A 22862-nucleotide genomic window follows, 5' to 3' on the forward strand; every position below is an offset into this window, starting at 1 on the left:
TAATATGAAGACTGGACAAGGCTGGAAGAGAAAAGCTTAATAGTGTATTTTCTTGAAAATTTGAATAATTTAAATGGGCTGACACAAAAATCAGAGACTCAGAATGCAGATTGTTGTGGGGGAAAATTATGGCTAATAACTGCGTTGACAAAAAAGAATTTTTTCCGGGCAAGAGGAAGTTTAGGAAAAATGGAACCTGTTGTGAGTATCTAAGAATAATGAGCAAAGGAAGAGAAGCGAAAGGAGAAATCTATGTCATGTTCTACTCAAGACGATGTAAATGACGTACATCGGGGAAACGGTTAACATTCGAGCAAAGTAATTTCCTGATTTCCACAGATGAGTGAATTCTTTCAAAAATTAGCAAGTCCTGTGAGAAAATAGATTTTCTGTGTTTTCTACAGGAAATTGTATTTGATTTGCTGTCAGAAGGAAACCAGTAGAAGAATAAAATTAATATGACAGTATTGAGATCACGTGAGAGAGAAAGGAAAATGTGAGCATGTGTGTATGTGTGAGTGTGTCTGTGTGAAAGAGAGAACACAGGAGTAGTGCGGAGGGGTAGAATGAAGGACGCAACCTTATTATATCATAAAATAACGGCTTTTTAAAAAAGAACAAATCTATGGCAGAGAGAAACTGTGAAAGGCGCTATTAGAATTCTTAGAGTTGCACTCAAATATCTGAAAGGGTTACTTAGAATCTACTACCATATTTAGTTCTTAAATTGTTTATTTTTCCACGACTGTAAAGATGATATATCATATTCAGTTTGATGGTTAAGGGTGAAGTCGCCAGCTGCCCCACGCAGAAATCTGGTATTTTATGCTTCAACGCTCCCAGGGACAAGTCACATCTTTCCGCCCCTAAGCCCTGCAGCTGCAGCCAAGACTGGAGTCCCCTCCCCTCCCAGAGAGCTGCAGGGGGATATGGCTCCGGACCTGGGATGAGGCATACAGACCCAAGGAGCGGATGCAATCACCTTTGTGGTGTTTTCGTTTACTTCTCCCTGCTTCTTGGCATTCTCCCACATAGGGCCAAGGGCTAAAGCCCCTCCAATTCAATTTACACTCTAAATGGACCAACACAGGACATCCTCTGAGGCCCTACTCATCTCCTTCTCTGACAGGCCTGATAAATGTCAGATTAGCAAATACTACAAACACTACAAACAATTTTGTAGTCTAAGTGTGTGCCATCCAATATTTGGGATATACTTACACTACAAAATTATTCACTAATTATCTGAAATTCACCTGTAACTGGGAATCCTATTGTCTGTACTCTTGGAACCTCTGGAGTATCTGGGAAGGGTTTTAGGAAGGCCAGAATACGGGTATTTGGGGTCAAGAGCACAGCACAAGAACTGATGCAGAAAGTGTAAGTAAATTGTCTCTTAAATGACAAAACCACAAAATACCCCCGAGGGCTAAGCAGAGAAAAGCCATTCCCAGTCTCTTGCCCCTTTATCCACAACACTGCTCCCTGAGGAGGGAGGAGGGAGCCAGTGGCACTTGGCACTTCTGGGCAAGCATCTGCATTTTGTGTGTTCAAGCAGTGATTTCAGCACAGAAGAGCAGCTGGCAGGTGACGGGACTATTTTACAGAGAATGGACCAGACACTGGGAAAGAGCTGTGTGTGGAGTAGGGGTAGCGAAAATGGGGAACACCAAAGACACAGTAATACGCCAGAGGCACAGGGCAGAACTTCAAACTACACTTACTGCACGAATGTAAACACACACATAAATATGCCCATGGATGAATTAAAAAATATACCTTTTCATTTCATAAATCAATATTAGCTAATTTATTAACTTTGTGACTGTCTTTGTAGAACTTCCTAGTGAGCAAGACAAACATTTACCGTGTTGAGTTGGAGACAGCCAGCCAGGGCTAGAGTCGCTGGGCTCCCTGTGGAGCTGCTGAGCCAATGCAGCATCTAGAAGCATCCTTTTCCTTAATCCTGAGATCTTCATTTGCGTTAGTCAAAATGAGCTCCTATTGTTTAACCACTAATGGTTTGTTTTTTTTTTACAAATTTGTATCTCAATCTCCTATCTCAAGTTAGTAAGATTTTAACTCACGTTTGAGGACCTAATTAATTCTCAAGCCTGCAGAAGTTCTAGGCTGAATGATAATTACTGACATTTGGGGCACCTAGAATGAAAACTGAATAATACAATATCCTGGCACAGGCTTTTCCTTCTAATTTATTCATCGTTACTGATCTGGACTCTAGGTTTGACGATCTTCTTGTGGAACTACTCCTATATTGGAATTATGCTGAATTCAATCAAATTCAAGACTGGAGGGAGGGAATTTTCTTCTGAGACCCAAATGTTACTAAAAAAAACACACCACCACACACATTGTCGAGCATAACCCCCGGCTATATTCCCATGAAGGTTCCAGTGTCATGGAAACCAGTTAAGCTCTTCTGTGCCCCTCTGCCTAAAACCTACTGATGAAAATACAGTTTAATGGTATAAACCTAAATTCACTTTAGAGAAAAATGGAGGTACTCTATACGTACGACAGTCAGAGGGTTTAAAATAATGAAATAAAATTGCCCTCTGTTATAATGAAAGAAAACTCATAAAATGTTCAATCAGTAGTACTGGGTCATCCATTTCTTCCTTTTTATTTTCTCACAGTGATATTTCAGGTCTTTTGAGATAGTTATTTTGTGGATATCTTGGAATTAAAAAAGCATTCCAGCTCGGTGATTCTCAACAATCAGGATGTCTGATTGATTTGGGGGCTACACCCCTAGACGTCAGAGCCTGACTACAGAGAGTAGGAATTGATGGGGATGAGTTTGTTGGCTCCTAGGATGCTGTGTGGGGATCTCGGGAAGACCTACTCCGTGTGCTGTCCCTCTTGGTCCTGCACTTGCAGTTTCCTCTGCTGATACCAGAGATGGAGAGGGAGAGAGAACAAGGAGGTGAATGCGGCCAGAGGCTGGGGATAGAGACAGTCAGGGAAGCAAAGCCATTATTTTGTAGGGCATGGGCAGTATGTTGTCACCGGTAAGAGCATGGGCACAATGTACAGCCTTTCCGGACAATAGTGCTGTCGCCCAGGCGCAGAGGCCAGGCTGGGGGTGACCCATCGTCACCGGGGAGCCGGGAGACAGCCGCTCTGCTCACTCACCCGTGCTGCTCTGAATGGTCCTCACGGTGGTGGTGGTGCGCGGCGGGGAGGAGGACCTCAGGGACACGCACTCGTCGTCCTGGGAGCAGCCCTTCTCGATGGCTCGCACATAGCTGTGGCTCCGCATGCGGAAGCAGCCGGGCATGGGCAGGTCCAGGGCCTCCACAGCCTGCGACTCCAGCTCGCTGAACACAGATTCGCACACCGACTCGAACTGCCCGTTCACTTCCATTTCGCTCACCTGCGGGCAGAGACAGGACACCGTAGCACCGCGCACTTCTCAGCCCGGCGGAGAAGCAGCCTCTCCATTCAAGCATCTCCGAACGTCAGCCCGCCGGAAGAATGCCCCGTCCGATTACTTAAAATCCAATGCATTTTATTTCCTCCATGTTACAGACTGTAATTGAACGGTATCTAGTTTATAATCCCAAGTAGTCTGTTAAATTCTAAAGAAAAACAGCTTTGTTTTTAGAACGTAAGGAATTGTGGGGCTGGGAAGTCTTATTCCAGCGCGCGCCCAGGTGCTAATTCTCCTTATATATAAACGCAAATCTAGGGAACAATTTTATTGGCCCATAGAGTTTGAGTATTTCAGTTAAACTGTTTTCAGCACAAACATTTTAGAAACTAGTATTTTCATTGTGCTGTTGGAAGTGACTCGTTCATCAAATGACTTTAGTGTTGACTGAAGCTTGATTTAGTGCAAAGTATGGAAACAGGCCCTATATTTCTGGTAAGATACTTAACATTCTGCACAAAAATAGACTGAACCCAGATATGTCAAAATCTTCAAAAGCAGTCTCAAGATTTCCAAACTATTTACATACTATCTACAGAAGGTTTCACTCTTCTTTATTAAAAGCCCATATGGTCCACAAATTGTTTATAAATATGTTTTTAAATCTTCCAAATGAAGTCCTCCTTTTTTTTTTTTTGTCCTGCTGAGGAAGACTGGCCCTCAGCTAACATCTGCTGCCAATCTTCCTCTTTTTGGCTGAGGAAGATTCGCCCTGAGATAACATCTGTTGCCAATTGTCCTCTATTTTGTATGTGAGCTGTTGCCATAGCATGGCCCCTGACAAGTGGTGTAGGTCCATGCCCAGGAAGTGAACCTGGGCTGCCAGAGTGGAGCACACTGAACTTAACCCCTAGGTCACCAGGGCTGGCCTAAGTCTTCCTTTTTTTTTTGAGGAAGATTAGCCCTGAGCTAGCATTTGCTGCCAATCCTCCTCTTTTTGCTGAGGAAGACTGGCCCTGAACTAACATCCGTGCCCATCTTCCCTTACTTTATATGCGGGACACCTGCCACAGCACGGCTTGCCAAGCAGCGCCATGTCCGCACCCCGGAATCGAACTGGCGAACCCCAGGCTGTGGAAGCAGAACGTGCGAACTTAACCACTGCACCACCGGGCCAGCCCCAAAGTCTTCCTTTTTTTAAGGAATCAGTTTTTATTTACTTATATTCCTCTGTACATAATTATATTGGGTTTGAGCACCACCTAAAAAAAATTAGCCAGACCAGGTGCTCCAGTCAATTTCTCACTTTGCAGCTGATGAGATACAGATGTGGGACCATTCTTCAAATTTCTGCTATCTTCTAGAGCTTCAGAAGGCTAGTTTGCCTAATATCAAATTCATGAGTAATTGAGAATTTGCCAGATTAAATTACAATTAAGCTTAGAGCACATACCAAAAACAATCACAATTTTTGATTGTTTCTACATTTTGTGTCATCTGAAGATGCACTCCAGTAATGGCTAATTTCTTTAAACTTCAGATAAAAGTGACCGATTACCTGAAGGCATCAAGTGGGAAAGAGACATGCATTTCCTAATAATAATTCTTTACAGTTTAACATAGTATTTTCACATACTTTATTTAATTTGAAATAAAATTCCTTCATGTTTTCCAGGCTCATAATTATTTATGTCCACATTAAAAAATTAAATATATGTATTATATATATCCTTGCTTTCTAGGAACTACTTGGAGATGCATTTACAAGTAAATGCATCTTATTTGTAACTTATTGTCAAAAATAGAGAGAGAGAAGAAGGAATGGGCAAATGAACCAAAATCTTAGCAATCAGTGAATATGAATCTGGCTCAAGGATGTACAGAGTTCTTGGCATTCTACATGCAACTCTTTTGTAAGTTTGAAATGATTTCAAAGTAAAAAGTAAAACAAACTATATATGTATGTGTGTATATGTATATACATATGTGTATACATATCATTTATTAGATTTTACCCTTTTCATCAACATGCCAAATATAACAAAGAAATAGTGAAATATTTATCCCAGTTAAAGTAACAGCTATTAAACTTGGGTGACTATCTTTCCAGAGGATATATGTACTCCCTCCCGTATTTTTCATAAAAATTGAATCATAAAGTAAATATAATTCCGCAACATGTTTTTCTTTCTGCTAATCTTCTAGATTACATTTATATTCTTAATAAGATTCTCCTTTGTTCTCCTTTAACCTTTTGTTTTTATTGTATACAGATACAGAAAACCACACAAAATAAATGCATAACTTAATAAACTATATAATAAGGCAAACACCTTTGTAACCACTAACCAGATCAAGAAACAGAACTTTTCCAGGCACCCCAGAAGCCCCTCCATATGCCCCATCCTAACCACAACCCCCACCCTCCCTCCAAAACTCACTACTACTGAGTTTTATTGCAATCACTTCTTTGCATTTCTTTATGTTTTTTTTTTTAGCCAAGTGTGCATCCCCAAACACTATAGTTTAGTCTTACTCAGTTTTAAAATTTGATGTAACTTTTAATTCACTTTTAACATACAGGTGTCCCTCCATCCATTTTCTTTTATCAGAATTTATCTATGGAAGCATCTGAGGCGTTTGACCTGTGAAGCTTCCCTTAGTCTGGATTTGCTGATTTCATTCTCGTGGTAGGATTTAGCATGTTCCTCTGTCTTTTGTCTTTCCTGAAAATTGCAAGCTGGAGCCAGAGGCAGGATCAGATTCAGGTTCAATCCCTTTGGCAAGACTAGAGGTCACGTATTCTTTCATCCGGAGCCACATAATGTCTGGGTTGTCTCTTTTTATGTTGTTTGGAGTCATTGTGCTCAATGTCTAGATCCACTAATTCACTGGGCGTTGCAAAATGGGGAAATTCTAATTCCATCATGACTTCTACAGTTACTAACTGGAACATTTTTATGAAGAAATGATTTCTCTCATATTATTTGATTACTCAATGATTTAGTTCAGATAGGAACAGCAGGAGAAACGATTGATTTTTTTCCTTTTATTTACTAATTGACAAGATAATAAATTTGTTTCCTCTTATCTACCAAAGGTGATCTATTAATTTTTAAAAATAGTAAAATGAACTCATAGATTTAAAAATATTCGACGGTTTTAAATTCACTTCAATGATTATTCTTAGTGAACTCAAATTTGTCCCATCTTTGGCCAGTAGGAGCCTCTTAGGTTGGCTGAGTCCTTTTGATATGAAAGTAGTAGTCTTTGATAGCTTCCTTGATATCTAATATGTCAAGGGATTTCAAACTCACCTTATACTTTTCCTGCCCAGTCCTGGAATCAGTATTTTTCCAAAAAGCCTTTTCTTTCTCAGTAGGAAATGGTATGACAAGAACGCAATCTGGGCGCCATGAAGCTTCATGGTCATTGCCTTGGGTTGATGCTTGTTCAGAGGGCAGAACTAGGTTATGAATACGTCCAATTCAAATTCAGACTGCAGAGTTTTAATGTAATCTCTTCTATATTATACTTATATCTTTATGCCAAACTAAAAATCCCAGTTCTCAAGGACATGGGAGATGATAGGATTGAGATAGTCTACAATTATTCATTTGCTTTTTTCCACAATATCTGCACAGCAGTCTCAGAATAGCATACAAATACTATCGCTGCCCATATCATTGTTGGAAACAGTTAACAATTTTTTTTTTTGCATATGCTCTCTCTATTCTTTGCTCATTTTAAAATAGCTGTGCTATATTTACATCACCAGAGTACATAACCTATATGTTCTCTCCTGCTTTAGCACTCATTTAGTCTTAATTTTACAAATAACTATATATTTAATACTTGTCACTACTTTTTTCGTAGAAAAAGATTATTCTTTATCAAACTTATACACAAATATAGGTCAAATAGTTCTAGACAGCTTATAAAGAAAAAGAGCAGGCTCCCGTCCCACCCTGCCCACCCAAGATTCTCCTTACCCAGAGGCGACCACTTTCAATTCTTCCAGCTGGATCTTCCAGTATTTGCATCCATATTGCCAAAAACTTGCTTATGTGAATCTCTTGATACTTTCATAGACCTCTGTCTGATAACCTCTTAATTTTCTTCTTGCCCTCGAAGCATCACTCTTGGACCCTTCTGTCCTTCTATTATAATCCATGGCTGGCAAGCCCACTGCTGTCCTGGGATCTCCCTTCCCCATCATTCTGGGGGTGCCCTTTGTTATCTAGCCTGTGGTAGAGACCCTGTTTCCTCTTCCTTGTTTTATTCCCTCCTTTTGGTGCAGCGCATCTTCCAGTGCTTTCCTGGGCAAGGCAGCCACCTGGCATTGATGGAAATGTCTGTATCCCACCTCCACTGTCAAGGGAGAGTGTGCTTGCATTTAGGATTCTGGCTTGCATGCTTTGTTCTTTCAGGCTTCGTTCCTTGTTTCTTAGCCTCCACGTATGCTGGAGATTGACTAAGACAGATACTTTTCTCATTCCTGGCCCTTTCTTTGGTAGCTGGTCTCTCCCATCCCCTCTGGAAGTTGTTTAGGATCTTCTTGTCCCGAATGAGCTAACATTTCATGATGCTCTTCCCTGTGTGGATCTTTCTCTACCCACTGTGCTGGGTACCGGGTGGGCCCTCTCAAAAATCTCTGCAAAATCATGTCTTTCAGTTCTGGGACTATTTCTTGAATTATTTCATTAGTGATTTCCATCCTTCTGTTTTTTCTTTTCTTTCTGGAACTCCTACTAGTTACAGAAGTCCAAGTCGAAGAAGTTCAAAGAATTCCAAGCACAAGAAACATGAAGAAAAACACATCAAGATACACCTTAACTTCCAAAACAATATCAATGAAGAACAAAGCTGGAGGACTCACACTTCCTAGTCTCAACACTTACTACAAAGCTATAGTAATCAAAAAACTGGCACTGACATAAGGACAGACACACAGACCAATAGAACAGAATTGAGAGTCCAGAAATAAATGCACACATCTATTAGCCACTAGTTCTTACATATGGTCATTTTGGTTGTCCAAAGCTCATTGTCTGGTAGATTCCTCAGAATGCGCTCATGGAAGCAATATTCCCTGCATTCATCCATACTTATAATAGTTTGTCCATCCTTTTTATATGTGAAAGTCAGTTTTTCTGGATATAAAATCTTTGGTTCACATTTTTTCCCCTTGAGTATAACAATATGTTACTCAATTTTCTTTGGGCATAAACTATTGTTTTAAAGAGTCTATTGTGGTTATTGCTCTATTGTTGTTAAAGAGTCTGATAATTTAATTTTTGTTCTTTTTAAAGTTATTTGCTCTTTTTGTCTGTAAGTCCAAAGATTTTTTTTTTTAATTCTTTAAAGTTTTGTAATTTTATATGTCTTGGTGTTTATTGCATTGGGTCAATTTCTCAGGCACACGGTATGCTCTTTCAATATGTAATTTTGAATCATCTTTTCATTTCAGGAAAGTTTTCTTTAATTATTGTTTGTATTATTTGTTCTGGTCCTTTGCTTTGATTTTCTTCTTCAGGGACTTCATTATCTGTATGTTTGATCTTTGCCTATCTCCAATATTTATCAATTTCTCTTGAATTCTTTTTACCTCTTCATTTCTTTTTGATTTTAAAAATGTACTTCCATTTTAGATTCTATTTTTCTTAGTGCATTAAATTTCTCATTCATATGCTTCTGTATTCTTTCTAGTCTAATCTTCATTTCTGAAATGATTTTTTTTGTACTTCTAATTCTTTCTTGAGTTCTGTGACATCATTTGTAAGTTTTTGAAATTCACATGTATCTTTTTCTTTCATGTCTTTGTCATTTTCTTAATGCCCCGTAGCTCATTTTGAAATAGTGTGTTACAGTTTTGATCTGTTTCATGGGTGTGCCTATCTGAGATGCTTTCATTTTCTGTAGGAATGTTATTCTGTTTCTTACTCTCTTTTCTTCTTACAGTGACTTTGAATGTGATCTAAAGTGGGTATGTTTTGTTCCTCATTTTCTTGTAAAATTAGTTTTTCTGACCTTGAGAGGGTGATGCATTCAGGATTTTCCCCTACATTCACAGGGCTTCCTCTTTTATTGTCTTAGCATTGTGTTGCTTTCCAAGATTTCCTGATTCTTGTGCTCCTGCCCCCAACTTTTACCTGAACCTTGTCCTTTCTTCTTTGCTATTGTCTCTGTCTTGCTCATATTTGATTCCACTCCCAACTGCTTCTTTTCAGTCCTGGGCCCTGTCCTGGATGGAAACACTGGTTGGTTGGTTTCTAGTGTACATATTGGCTCAGATTGCTCCAGCCTCTTCTGACCTTACTGCAGCCTCCTTGAATTTCTTGCTATTAGAATAGGTAAATCCTTCCCAGTTTGAGGGGCTCTTCTCAAGTAGGCCTCCTGAGCTTCCAGTGAATACTTGCTGCTTGTTTTGTCCTGCTATGCTCAAGTCCATCAGGAAGGCCATTGTTTTCCTCTATATCCTCCTACACAAAAGTGGAAACAATGCAGGCTAATGGCTACTGGTGGTTTGTTCTCATCTACTTAGATTTTGGGTTCATAGGATATCTTGTCACCTCATTTTGTTGTAAATGTTGTCCATGAGTTTTTGGTTTTTCTATTTAGTTGCTCTGTCTTCTTTTATATAGAGACTCAGGGAGAGTCAGACACTAAGTCATTTACCACTATAATCTTGTATAGTATGATTGTACCAGAATTTACTGAACCACTCTTTTGTGGATGATGATTCAGCTATGTCCTTGAAGAACATGCTATGACCAACATCGTTGTGCATTTATCTTTATATACTGGTGCTTTTATTTCTGTATTATAGAGTTCCAAAAGTGAGATGCCTGTGCCAAAAGATACGTTTTATCTTTTTGTAGATTTTACCAATTTACTTTCTAAAACAATTGTAGCAATTCACTCCGAACAGCAAGTAAGCTAACCTTGTTTGTCAACAGTCACCAGAACTGGATGTTAGCTGTTTTTGCTGCTCTGATAAGTCAAAAATAATGTTATGCTGTTTTGATTTGTCTTTACCAGCCTACTAGTGTATATGAGCCTCTTTTCCTATATTTATTGGCCTTTGAATTTTTTTCCCTCCGATTTGCTATTTCATAAACTTTGCCCTAAATTCTTTTAGGTTGTTTATCTTTTCATACTAATTGGTAGAAACACTTTAGGCAACTGGGACATTAACATTTTTCTTGATATGTTTTAAAATTCCCCCCTTAATTGTATTTTTTTGTTGTTGTTGGTGAGGAAGATTGGCCCTGAGCTAACATCTGTTGCCAATCTTCCTCTTTTTACTCAAGGAAGATTGTCACTGAGTTAACATCTATGCTAATCTTCCTCTATTTCGTATGTGGGATGCTGCCACAGCATGGCTTGATGAGCAGTGTGTAGGTCTGTGCTTGAGATCCAAACCCATGAACCCTGGGCCACCGAAGCAGAGTGTGTGAATTTAACCACTATGCCACTGGGCCAGCCCGCATCAATTATATTTTAACTTTACAATGTCTTTTACCACACAGAAATGTTTAATTTTTAGTTAGAATAGATGTCAATCTTTTACTTTATATTTTCTGGAATTCTTATTTTATTAAAAGTTATAATTCTCACCATAATATCATAAACATATCTTCTAATTTTAATTTTTTGTTGTTTTGTCTTATTGCTTGTATTTTAAATCCACTTGGATTTATTTATTTATTTATTTTTGCTGAGGAAGATTAGCCCTGAGCTAGCATCTGTGCCAGTCTTCCTCCACTTTATATGTGGGTCACTGCCACAGCATGGCTGATGAGTGGTATAGGTCCACAACCAGGATCTGAACCCACAACCTGGGTCGCCAAAGTAGCACACTGAACTTAATCGCTATGTCATGGGCTGGCCCTGATTTATTTTTTTTATGGGGACAAGGAGTAGTTTAATGCTCTTTCTACTTTATCATGGGAAATTTGCTTGAATTTTCTGATATTCATTTTCATCATCTGTAAAATGAGTATAACAATACCTACCTCACAGCGATGCCGTAAGGATAAAAATAAAATAATATATACAAGTGCATATTATATTTCTAGACACATGGTAGGCACTCCATAAATAGTCGGTATTATTTTGTGAGATAGGGTAGTGGGAAGAACAAGACAAATTACTCCAATTCTCTAAGACTTGCACAATACCTGCCTATTACATTCACTTTTTAAAAATGATGTAGAAACCCAACATATTGCCAGACAAAATATGTCTGGGCTTCTAGTTTACCAACCAGATGAAGATATTTGAGATTTGGACTTGAAATAAATTAAGACATAAATTAAGCTAATTTGAAAATGATAGTTACTATGCCAAATATTTAAAAAATAGGCGACTTTCTAAAATTCTTTCTTCTCAAGCTTTACTTTAAAAGGCCTCCATTTTTATTAGATGCATATATAGTAAAAATAAAGAAAGAGAATAAGCATATAAAAGGATGTTCAATTTTTTTCTATCATCCAAGCCCAATCTGTTTTTAGGGATTTTTATTTCTATGAGGTACGAATGGCAGAAACAAACAATTTAGTTATTCTAGGCCAATTTCTTGGCTCCTAACATTTTACTTTGATCTTTCTAGGAAGCTTTGATGAATAATATATCAGGTTTTCAAGGGGAATAGGATACAATGCACTTAAATTCTATATCATTAGGGCAGCTATTAGTGATCCATAAGAGAGACTATCTCCAACATCATAAATGCCAAACACTTTCTGAAAAGTCTAGAGTATATACGGTAGTTTTGCTTTGAAGCAGAAACTATTCTCCTTTGAATAATAACAATGTTGGGACTGCAATAGAAAGTTCGAAATTATCCTTAACAATGTTGGGACTGCAAGAGAAAGTTCGAAATTATCCTTAAAGATACTGTGTTACTTGAAAATTGAATATGGAACCAGAAAAATGATGTATCATTAGGAATCCATTTAGGATGGCTATTCTTTCTGTATTTTACTTAAGGCAAAATGATTACACCATTGAATTGCAGAGCTTGACCCACCATAGCATCAAGGCCCACATGTGCCTCTTCAGCGACTTGCTGATTTCTTACTAAGCTGTTGCTGGGAAGTGATGTTATCTCCAGGAAGATTAGACCCACAGCATAGGGACTAAAAGCTGTCATCTGTGTGGGTGCAATGTCCTGCTGGGGGACGTATCATGTTCTCCTGCTTTAAATATGTAAAATTATGAAAGCAGTGAATGTGTATAAACATTTTTCCAACAAAAATTTTTAAGTACACTGATGTATTCTGCATGTACAACAGCTGGATTTATAGCATATTTTACAATTGCAGAAGGCTATATGACCACGAGGCTGTCCAGAATAAAGATAAGCTTAACAAAGTTTTAACAAAGTTTGTTAAGCTAAACAAAGCTTAACAATACTATTGTAAAAAGTATTTCACAATACTTTTTATTGTGAAAAAACTAAGGAGAAAACAAATCCAAATTTCACCAAAATGAGGCACCAACTATTTCCCTGAGTTGGGATAATGAGTATCCTGGTACACGTGTTAGCAGCATAAATAGGTATGCATGATCTTGGAGATTTCTCTAAAGCAAGGAAATGTACAGTGGGCAAATACTGGAATCCCACATGCCAGCTTCCCTGACTCCCACCCTGCCTTGCTCTCGGAGCCTCGCTGTGGTTTCTGCCTTTGCTCTTCAAGAATCCACTTAGAGCAGGGTGGTCTATTTCAATGGTAGGGACAAGGTGAGAGCAGTAGTCCTATTTCAGGATCTCACCCTGACAGATCAGAGATGCTTCAGTGCTTAGCCTACCACTCACTTCAGTGCTTAGTCTGCCACCACCACCACCCCTATCATCACCACCACCTCCATTGCCACCACCACCATTATCACCACCACCACCATCATCACCACTACCCACCTCACCACCTCCACCACCACCACCACCACCATCACCACCACCCACCTCACCATCTTCACCTCCACCACCACCACCACCATCATCGCCACTACCCACCTCACCATCTTCACCTCCACCACCACCATCATCGCCATCTCCACCACCATGAGATCATTACCACCACCATAAGCAGCAGCACCACCAGTAGCTCACCTTGATGATCACAATGTCTTCCAAACTAGCTTCTCTGCTTCTAGCCTTTCATCCTCTTCAATCTTTCCTACATTTTTTTTTGCCAGATTAATTATCCTGTATCAAAGTTCTGCTCGTATCTCTTGCCTGCTTAAAAGCTGAAGTTTTCATTAATCTTTAAGCACTCCCATTCCTAATGAATAAAGTCCAGTCCCCTGGGCCTGGTATGCAAAATGTCTCCAGGTCAAAATTCAGAACAGATTTCCCATTGCTGCCTTTACGAGTATTCTGAGTATTCTGAGTAAACTAGAGCATTCACTATTCTTTGAATAGGATTTAGACTAGCAGTTTTCAAAGCTCTTATCAAATATTACCTTTTTAGAATTGCTTGGAATATTTGTTAAAATGCATATTCCTAGAACTCACGAGTAGAAGCTCTCTTTTTAGAATCCTGGGTACTTGACACTTTTCTCTCCTTAGCTTTGGGATCTCACTGACAATTTTGTGACCACAAAGAAAGTTCCATTTAACATCTGGTTACTTACATATCTCACAGAGTGTTAACAAGGACTAACATTAGGAAAATAGAAAGCAGTTAGCACAGTGCCTGACTCAGTAAAGGTGGCTCTTATTGTTCATTCTTGCCCCATCTACCTCAGAGTATTTTTGTGGTGTTCAAGTAAATAATGTTTGTGATAGAATTTTTATATTTTTTTGTATGCTCTCCATTAGACTGTAACCTTTTGTGGGGCAGGAATTATTCATCACTGAATTTTTGCATAATCTGGCCCAGTGTTTTGCTCAATAAATATAAGCTAAATTAACTGTATGGTACTTATTATATTTTTTCATTCTTTTTTTTGAGGAAGATTAGCCCTGAGCTAACATCTGCCACCAATCCTTCTCTTTTTGCTGAGGAAGACTGGCCCTGAGCTAACATCCGTGCCCATCTTCCTCTACTTTACATGTGGGACGCCTACCACAGCATGGCTTGCCAAGCAGTGCACAGGTCTGCACCCGGGATCTGAACTGGTGAACTCCAGGCCACTGAAGTGGAGCATACAAACTTAACCATGGTGCTACCAGGCCAGCCCCCATATGGTGCTATTTTTAAAAATTGTGATATAAATTTGAATTCAGAGTTCCTAAACATCATTTTTAAAAAATGCCTTCTTTGTTCTCCTAGAGGAAGCCCCCGGGGCACCTCTGGTGGCCCCTGAAAGCTGCAGGATCAGGTCTTCCAACAGTCCCAGGTTCGCTCTGCCCCTGAGCTTGTGCAGCCCAGCCTTCTCCCACGCTCTCTGAGCCCTCAGTGGGAGGTGCTGGAGGAGCCTCAGCCGAATATTTTGGACGCAGCATTAGGCCACCTTTACTGAGGCTTCATCCCCAGGTCTGCACACCACTTCTTAGCAGTGGGCTCCGGTCTCATTACCAAGACACAGTATTCACCTAGGACCCAGCTGAGGCAAATAGATCATAGCTCATTTCCTGTGCCTCTGTCTCTGTCTTGATGACCTGCTTAATACTTGTCCTTTTATGATCAGACGCAGCCTTGGTTTTGCCAGTGATGCCTTCCCTGTCCTTCTATCTTTCAAACATCTTTACAACTGAAGTTTCATCCATCAACTCCTTAATGAGAAATTGCTGGTGCTAACTGACTGCTAATGAATTTCCAAGGACTCCCCCCATGTGCTGTATCCATCTGCAGAGGCCTCCTACCCTGCTGGTAGACTGTTGATACGTGGCGTTTGCTGTGGCCGAACACATGTAGCATTTAGACCAGACCTCTTGCCTGATGCATTAGCGGTCTGCGTGGGGAGTGACTGCCTCCTCGCTTCATGCCCTTTCAGTTTCCACTAACCCTGTGTAGCTAATGGCCTGTGGCCACGGTGCTCACCTGGCTGATGGTGCTCATGGCTCGCATGTAGCTCTCATTCCTGGAGCGGAACTTTGGTGATGTGAGCAGGCCTGCAGGGTCAAGGCTGTCCAGGCTTCGGTTGATGGAGACTTCGCTTACTGCCCTCAGGTAACTGTGACTCCGGATCTGGAGTTTGGGGGAGTGCTCATTGGAAATTCTAGAAGAGAACAACCAAAGGGGTACATTTTTTTAGTCATATTCCAAAATGTAGACAGCAATAAGATGTGGCTGTACAATCATTGATGTGGCATCCTAAAGACTGGGGCAAGTAAAACTGCTGCCCTCCTATGATTGTGAAACTCCCCCATCGTGTCTCAGAAAGAAAATTTTTAATAGGAAATCATCAAACTCTGATGACACTAGAGAGGAATAAAAATTCATTTCAACCCATGAAATAATTTCCCCATTCACATTTTCCTAGGTATCCTGGGGAGGGAGACAATAACTGTGACTGCCCTGCCCCAGAATTCTGTCCTGTGTGATTTGTAAGCTTTTCCTTTGTACCCATTTCTTTTCTGTGCCATCTTTTTGTTTTTGGACTTTCTAGTAATGCCAAGTAGGTGTATATCTATAACTATATCAATATCTCTATCTCTCTCTCTATCTTTCTATCATCTATTTATCTATCTAATCTATGTCTTGTTTAGTTGACTAATTTAGCTAATTAAATATTTTAGCCATTAACAATGCACACATCTCTAAATCTTGTTATGCAAAGACCACCCAGACCACCCGTTACATACTAAGGAAACTTTGGATTTTTTCCAAGATGCATTTTAAAATTACAGAAGTAGGGAATGCTCATTGCCAAAAGCCAAGCTACGCAGAAGTGCACAAAGCAGAAAGTGGGTGTCGCTCTCTACCCTGCTCCTGCTCCAGAATTCCACACCCCTGAAAGAACTGCCCACAGCAGTTCAGTGTATATCCTTCCTTACTCTTTCTACACATATACAAACAATTTTTTTCAGTAATTTTTAAAGTTCGTTTTTGCATGGGATTCAGGGTGATTTTTCTCTCATTATTAAATTTCTTTTATTTTTGCTGTAACATTGCTTGCAATTAAAAATTAAAGTTGATAAAGAGAAAGGTGTATGCCTAATATAGTTGCTATTATATATCATTATTCCAGAGATCCTAGCAAATAAAGTCAGAAAATAAAAAAAAGAAATAGGGAATATAAATATTGTGAAGGAAGAGACAAACTTTAATTATATATGTACAGATTATATAATTAATTATTTGGAAGAGAAAAGAAAATCAATTGAAAAACTATTAGAACTAATAAGAGATATTCCCAAGATAGTTGGATACAGGGTAAAAATAGAGAAATCGATAGTTCTATATATTGCCACCAACAAATAGAAATTTTAATTTAAAAATCCTATTCAAAATGGCAAAACTGTATAAAATAAGTAGAAACTACAAAAAAGAAATGCACCAGGATTTTACGAAGAAAACTATAAAACTTTATGGTAGGTAATAAACAATGTCTAAATAAATACAAAGAAAAACCATTTTCCTGGATGGAAAACTCAATATTGCAAAAAAATTAAATGCTCTCTAAATTAATCTATAAATTTAATGCAACTGCAATAAACATTCCCACTGAATTTTTTTATTGGAATGTAATAAACTCACTTTAAAGTTTTTCTGAGGCTTGTAACAGCATTATTCACAATAGCCAAAAGGTGGAAACAACCCAAATGTCTATCAACTGATGAATGGATAAGTATAAATGTGGTACATCTATACAATGGAATATTATTTGGCCATAAAAAGGAATAAAGTACTGATACATGCCACAACATGGATGAACTTTGAAAACATCCTGCTAAGTGAAAGAAGCCAGTTACCAAATACTACAGACTATATGATTCCATTTATATGAAATGTCCAGAATAGGCCAATCTATAAAGATTGAAAGTAGATTAGTGGTTGCCTAGAATGGGGTGGGGGTAGAGGGGCGTTGTAAAGAAGGAGGAAGATGCAGGTTTGGGGGGGCGATATCTGAAAGGTATGGAGATTCTCTTTGGGGTGATGAAAATATTCTAAAATTGTTTGTGGTGATGGTTACACAACTCTGTGAATATACTAAAAACCATTAAATTGTGCATTTTAAATGGGTAAAACTGTATGGTATGTACATTACATCTCAACAAAGCTATTTTAAAAATTAAACGAGGCCTCAAAATAACCAGATTTCCTTATGAAGACAGTTTAGAGAGTAGACCACTGTGGGCAAAACCAGAGGAGAAAAGCCAGTCAAGGTGGTTGCAGTGTCGCCATAATTTAAACAACAAGTGATAGGACTGAGTTAAGTATCAGCAGAACTTAAGAGGAGTAGATAGATTTGAGAGTCCACATGAAAATTAAAGGAGGAAGAGGACAGAATCTAAAAATAGCCAGAAAATAAAGAAAAAAGAAGGCGATAAATACCCCATCAGACCTCAAATATACTTTATAGCTACAAAGATGAAAACAGTGTGGGATTAGTGAAGGAACAGACACATCAGTAGAATAAAATAAGGACTCCAGAAACAGAACCGAGTATATGTCTGAATTTAGTATATTGCAAAGGTGGTGATTCAAATAAGTGGGGAAGAGATCAACCATTTAATAATGGTGCTAGATGAGTTGTGCATCCATTGGGGGAAAAAATGGATTCCTACTATCCATGCGGATTAAAAATCAAAATCTTTACAAAGTTAAAGCTATCTAAAATGCTATGGAAGAATGTATTCTAAAATCTTAATTTCTATACCTAAAAATTAGAAGAAGAAATTTACCAGAATTTTATGAAAAAAACCGCAAAACTATAAAACCTTATGGAAGTTAATAAAGAAAGCCTAAAGAAATATTAAGGGAAATGGTGGGAGAAAGATTTTAGAAGCATGATGTTAAACTTAGTAGCCATAAAAAAAGAAAAAAGATTGACAAATAGAACTACATAAAAATGTAAAATTTTGTTCAACAAACACTGTAAACAAAGTTAAGAAAAGTCATGGAGTAGGGAACATATTTGCAATACTACACAACATAACAAAAAGGGTTCACATCCATAATATCTAAAGGGAACTTAAAAATGAATTAAAAAATAATGCGTTCAACTTAATAAAGATGGGCAAAGGCTATAAAGAGATAATCACAAGGAAACAGATACATAAATTCACAGGAAAATAGATTTATATGCACCAATCTCACTAGTAATTAGAGAAATGTTGATAAAAAATAAGATACCATTTGTACATCAGGCCCATGCACATCTATGTCCACGTCTTCAGATGGTAAAGATATTCTCCACATCCCAAACATCCTCTTAGCAGTGCATAATACTGCACCCATTCTTGAAACTTATATGAAAATACTTAAACATAATAGTTGAGGGGCCGGCCCCGTGGCCGAGTGGTTAAGTTCGCGAGCTCCGCTTCAGCGGCCCAGGTTTCACCGGTTCGGATCCTGGGCGCAGACATGGCACCGCTCATTGGGCCATGATGAGGCAATGTCCCACATGCCACAACTGGAAGGACCCACAACTAAAATATGCAACTATGTACTGGGGGGCTATGGGGAGAAAAAGCAGAAAAGAAAAAAAAAAGATTGGCAACAGTTGTTAGTTCAGGTGCTAATATTAAAAAAAAAAAAACTCGAAAAAGACTCAGTAATAGTAAAACCTGAAAATTTCATTAGCAGCCATTTTTTGCAATTACACTGAAGGAGGGATCAAATTAAAACAGATCTAGAATTTAACATCAAAAATAAACTTCTTATGTATTTTACTGTTACAAAAGAGAAACTGATTGTTCTACGAATGTTCCCTATGGAGCCTTCAAGTAGCTGCCAAATGTGAACATACTTCTGCCAGGTCAAGCAAAGATTTTCCATGTGTCGTGTGCTATTATCGTGATTCACAATGGGTCACTTTATAAATGCCGATGCCAAAAATCCCAACCAACAAACAAACTGAAGAATTCATTTTTTTCGTTCAATTTCATTTTACGATCTCTTCTAGGAAAAGAGAGCCTTAGCCAGAAGCATTTATAACCTAAAGATCACTTCCTCTTAGAACTTGAGAGTTGTGTGACAAATGTGTTTCTTTGGCTATTTTGCAACCTGACCCAGAGCAGTGACATCGCCAACATAAAAGATGATGCTGTTCCAAATGGTTATCAGGGCAGCAATGGGGGTGGCTGTTCCATAAACAGTGTATATTCAAAAGAAGACGTGAAAGTCTGGTGTTTTGAAAAATGAGTGTCTGCTGGCTGAGATGGGGAAATGGGGCATCTTGCAACAATCATTCACCCTGGCCACTTGTTACGAAAAGGGGCATAATTCCCAAATTTCAAAGTGAAAAATCATTCAGAAGGGATTGAATAGTTCTACTTTGGTGAGTCATTCCTGATAAAACAACACATACTTTAATAATACACTAGGTATAAGGAAATGAACTCTTTTATCTTGTCCGCTTAGAGAGCAAAGCCCACAGCAATCAACATAAAGGCTACAGTATGTACATGTGCTCCTGATGCAGAAACACTTATTGAAGAAATATCAAAAAATAATGCACTGATTACTTTATCATCATCTCAAAAGAAAATTGATTTGCTAAGAAGAAAGGGAGTGTGCCTATTCAGAAATATCAGCTCTCATGTTAGATTAATTATTTTCGATGTTGGCCTATTCAAATGACACCCGTCTTTTCTACTTTTTCCCTAAATTACTTATGCTAAGTTAACTTTTCATGGCTTAGCACAACTAACTGAGATTTTGGCCTGGTTGAGTCCCATTCATTATCACGTCCTTTAAATGTACCCAAAGGCAGGACGCCCCTAGGAGACTATGAGGTAGCTACAAAAATGAGCTTGGCCCAGCGTATCAGTAAGGTTGCCATTGCAAAGAAGAGAAAATGCAATAATATTCAGACCACAAAATTTTTAACCAATGTCCCAAAAGAGAAAATTATTAACTTTGTAATATATTATTAAACATATAAGTTCACAAGATGAATACACTTTGGGGATCTAATGTATAGCAGGGTGACTACAGTTAATAACACCATGTTGTGTACTTGCAATTTGCTGAGAGTAGACCTGAAACGTTTTCACCACACACACACAAATACACACATAGTAACTATGTGAGGTGGTGGACAAGTTAATTAATCTGACTGTGGTAATCATTTCACAAAATATCCATATGTCAAATTATCACATTGTACACTTTAAATACATACAATTTTATTTGTCAATTATATCTCAATAAAGCTAAAAAAATATAACTTAAGATGGTTGGGATTTTTTCCTCCAGAGAACAAAATGTTTCATGATTCCAGATCACTGAGTCTAAGGGGAGAACTTCTGGAGGTGACGGGCTATCTTACTGACCCATCTGCACCTTAATTTTTGTTCTTTTCCACTTTGTCTTGCCTCTAACTTATAAAAGTACTGAAATTTAAGGTTATTTCATAGGACTCAGAGGAAACATGCTATTGCCTCTGGGGGTCAATCCAATTGCTCTATTTTGAAAATGAAAGTATTTGAGCCTTGGTGATGACACTTTGATCAAATCACTCTCACAAGCATTCACGGGTTAAAGTGCAACGCTTTGATTCCTCGGTCTTCAGTGTGGACAATGGTACTCAGTGGGTGACACTGCTTGGTCACTAGTTTTAGGGAATCAAACACAGGGTGTTTTATTGGTCAGTCTGCTTTGGTGAAAGTGAGTCTGGCTTTCTTCTCGGAAGGTCCATGTGTAACCCCTTTATAGTTCTTATAAAAGTATAACTTTCATTAAACTTGTTCACTTTGATAGTTGCCTCTTGAGTTATTTCTACATCATAATAATATCTGACATTTATTACCATTTACAAAACCTTTGGTTACTATTAACATCAATCTATAGATAAAGAAATCATGGTTTCAAGAGGTTGGGTAGCGTTCAATGTAATTTAAACGGAACCTTTGTCTTCTCCTGACTTCCACATTCCCATTCTCTTTTCATCTCCTATTTCTTGGGGAATCTTGCCTGAACTCTCATTTGGGCTTCTATTCCTCTACCTTGCCCTTAAACGTTTTTAGTTCCTAAGACTTTACAATTCTTTATCTTCTCATTTCACTCTACATTCTCTCCTTGGCCAATCTCATCTACTCAATGGTTTCTACCACTAACTTGATGCTGACAATTCACAAATCTATCTGTGTCCATAGCTCTCTCTTAAATTTCAAAACTAAACTTTTGACTAACTACTGTACATTTCAGTCTAGATATTCCTCAGGTATCAACAGTCATCATGACCCCTAAATGAACACGTTACCTGCTCCCTCAAATTCCCTTCTTTTCTTTTATTCCACATTGAGATGAATGGCACTGAAATTTACCCCATCAACCAAACCAGAAATCCAGGTGTTTATCACATCTCCTTTTCTTTTTTTTTAAAGATTTTATTTTTTCCTTTTTCTCCCCAAAGCCCCCCGGTACATAGTTGTGTATTCTTCGTTGTGGGTTCCTCTAGTTGTGGCATGTGGGACGCTGCCTCAGCGTGGTCTGACGAGCAGTGCCATGTCCGCGCCCAGGATTCGAACCGACGAAACACTGGGCCGCCTGCAGTGGAGCGCGCGAACTTAACCACTTGGCCACGGGGCCAGCCCCCATATCTCCTTTTCTTAACTGCCCAAATCCAGTCGATGATCAAATTTTCTCAGTTTTACTTCCTGTATACATTTAAAATTACCTTCCTCCTCATCTTCCTCAGGACTTCTTGCTCCGTTACTTCCTTAGTTCCTGCTTCATCTTGATTCTCCTAAACCAGGCTCATTCCCACCAGTCTTGTACCCTCAAAGGCATCTCTCTTCTCCTGCTAGCGATTAGAATACTCTCCTGCTTGAAATCCTTCATGAATCCTCTTCGTTGACAGGAGAGTCTAAACTTCTTACTTTTTTACTTTTAAACTTTTTACTTTTTTAAAAAAGTCTAAACTCTTTACTTACTTTTCGAGCATCATCTTTTGCTACTTACATATACCAGGCATACAGTCTCACGCTTCTTTATCTTTGTACGTGTTATTTCTTTTGCCTGGAATACATTCCTTTCTCCACTTTCCACCCACAAAATGCTTACTCCAACTCATTTAGCAGGTCACCAGGTGTTAGAGCATCGATTTAGGTCAGTTCTTTTCAGAAGGCCTCCTTTGTTCTCATCAGACCAAATAAAGGACTTCTCCATCTATACTCTTACAGTGTCTTTTATATTTCTCTGTTAGATACTTTTTCCATTGCAGTAGTTTTTTCCTGACATATCTGTGTACTCCCTAGATTTCTGAGCTCTTAGAAGGTAGAATCAATATTTTATTCATTTTGTTACACAGTGGTAGATTAGCACTTAATTTTTTTTAATGGCTAATAATAATAACCAACACTTACTTGAGTGCTTTCCTTATGCCAGGCCCTGCCCGTGAATCA

At 38.6% G+C, this 22862-nt stretch overlaps 1 protein-coding gene across 25 annotated transcripts in view; it reads right to left on the reverse strand.

The window, feature by feature from the left end:
* The window catches only part of DLGAP1 (DLG associated protein 1), an 843036-nt gene that overhangs the window by 163632 nt on the left and 656542 nt on the right, over positions 1 to 22862 (reverse strand). For all 25 annotated transcript variants that reach the window (XM_001915460.6, XM_070220811.1, XM_070220815.1 and 22 more), the window contains 2 exons: positions 15388 to 15565; positions 3157 to 3397 (listed from right to left, as the gene is read on the reverse strand). In XM_001915460.6, coding sequence (XP_001915495.2) covers positions 3157 to 3397; positions 15388 to 15565 — 419 coding nt within the window. The remainder of the gene's footprint in view (positions 1 to 3156; positions 3398 to 15387; positions 15566 to 22862) is intronic.

This window comes from Equus caballus, chromosome 8, assembly GCF_041296265.1.
Source record: "Equus caballus isolate H_3958 breed thoroughbred chromosome 8, TB-T2T, whole genome shotgun sequence".
Taxonomy (NCBI): Eukaryota; Metazoa; Chordata; class Mammalia; order Perissodactyla; family Equidae; genus Equus; species Equus caballus.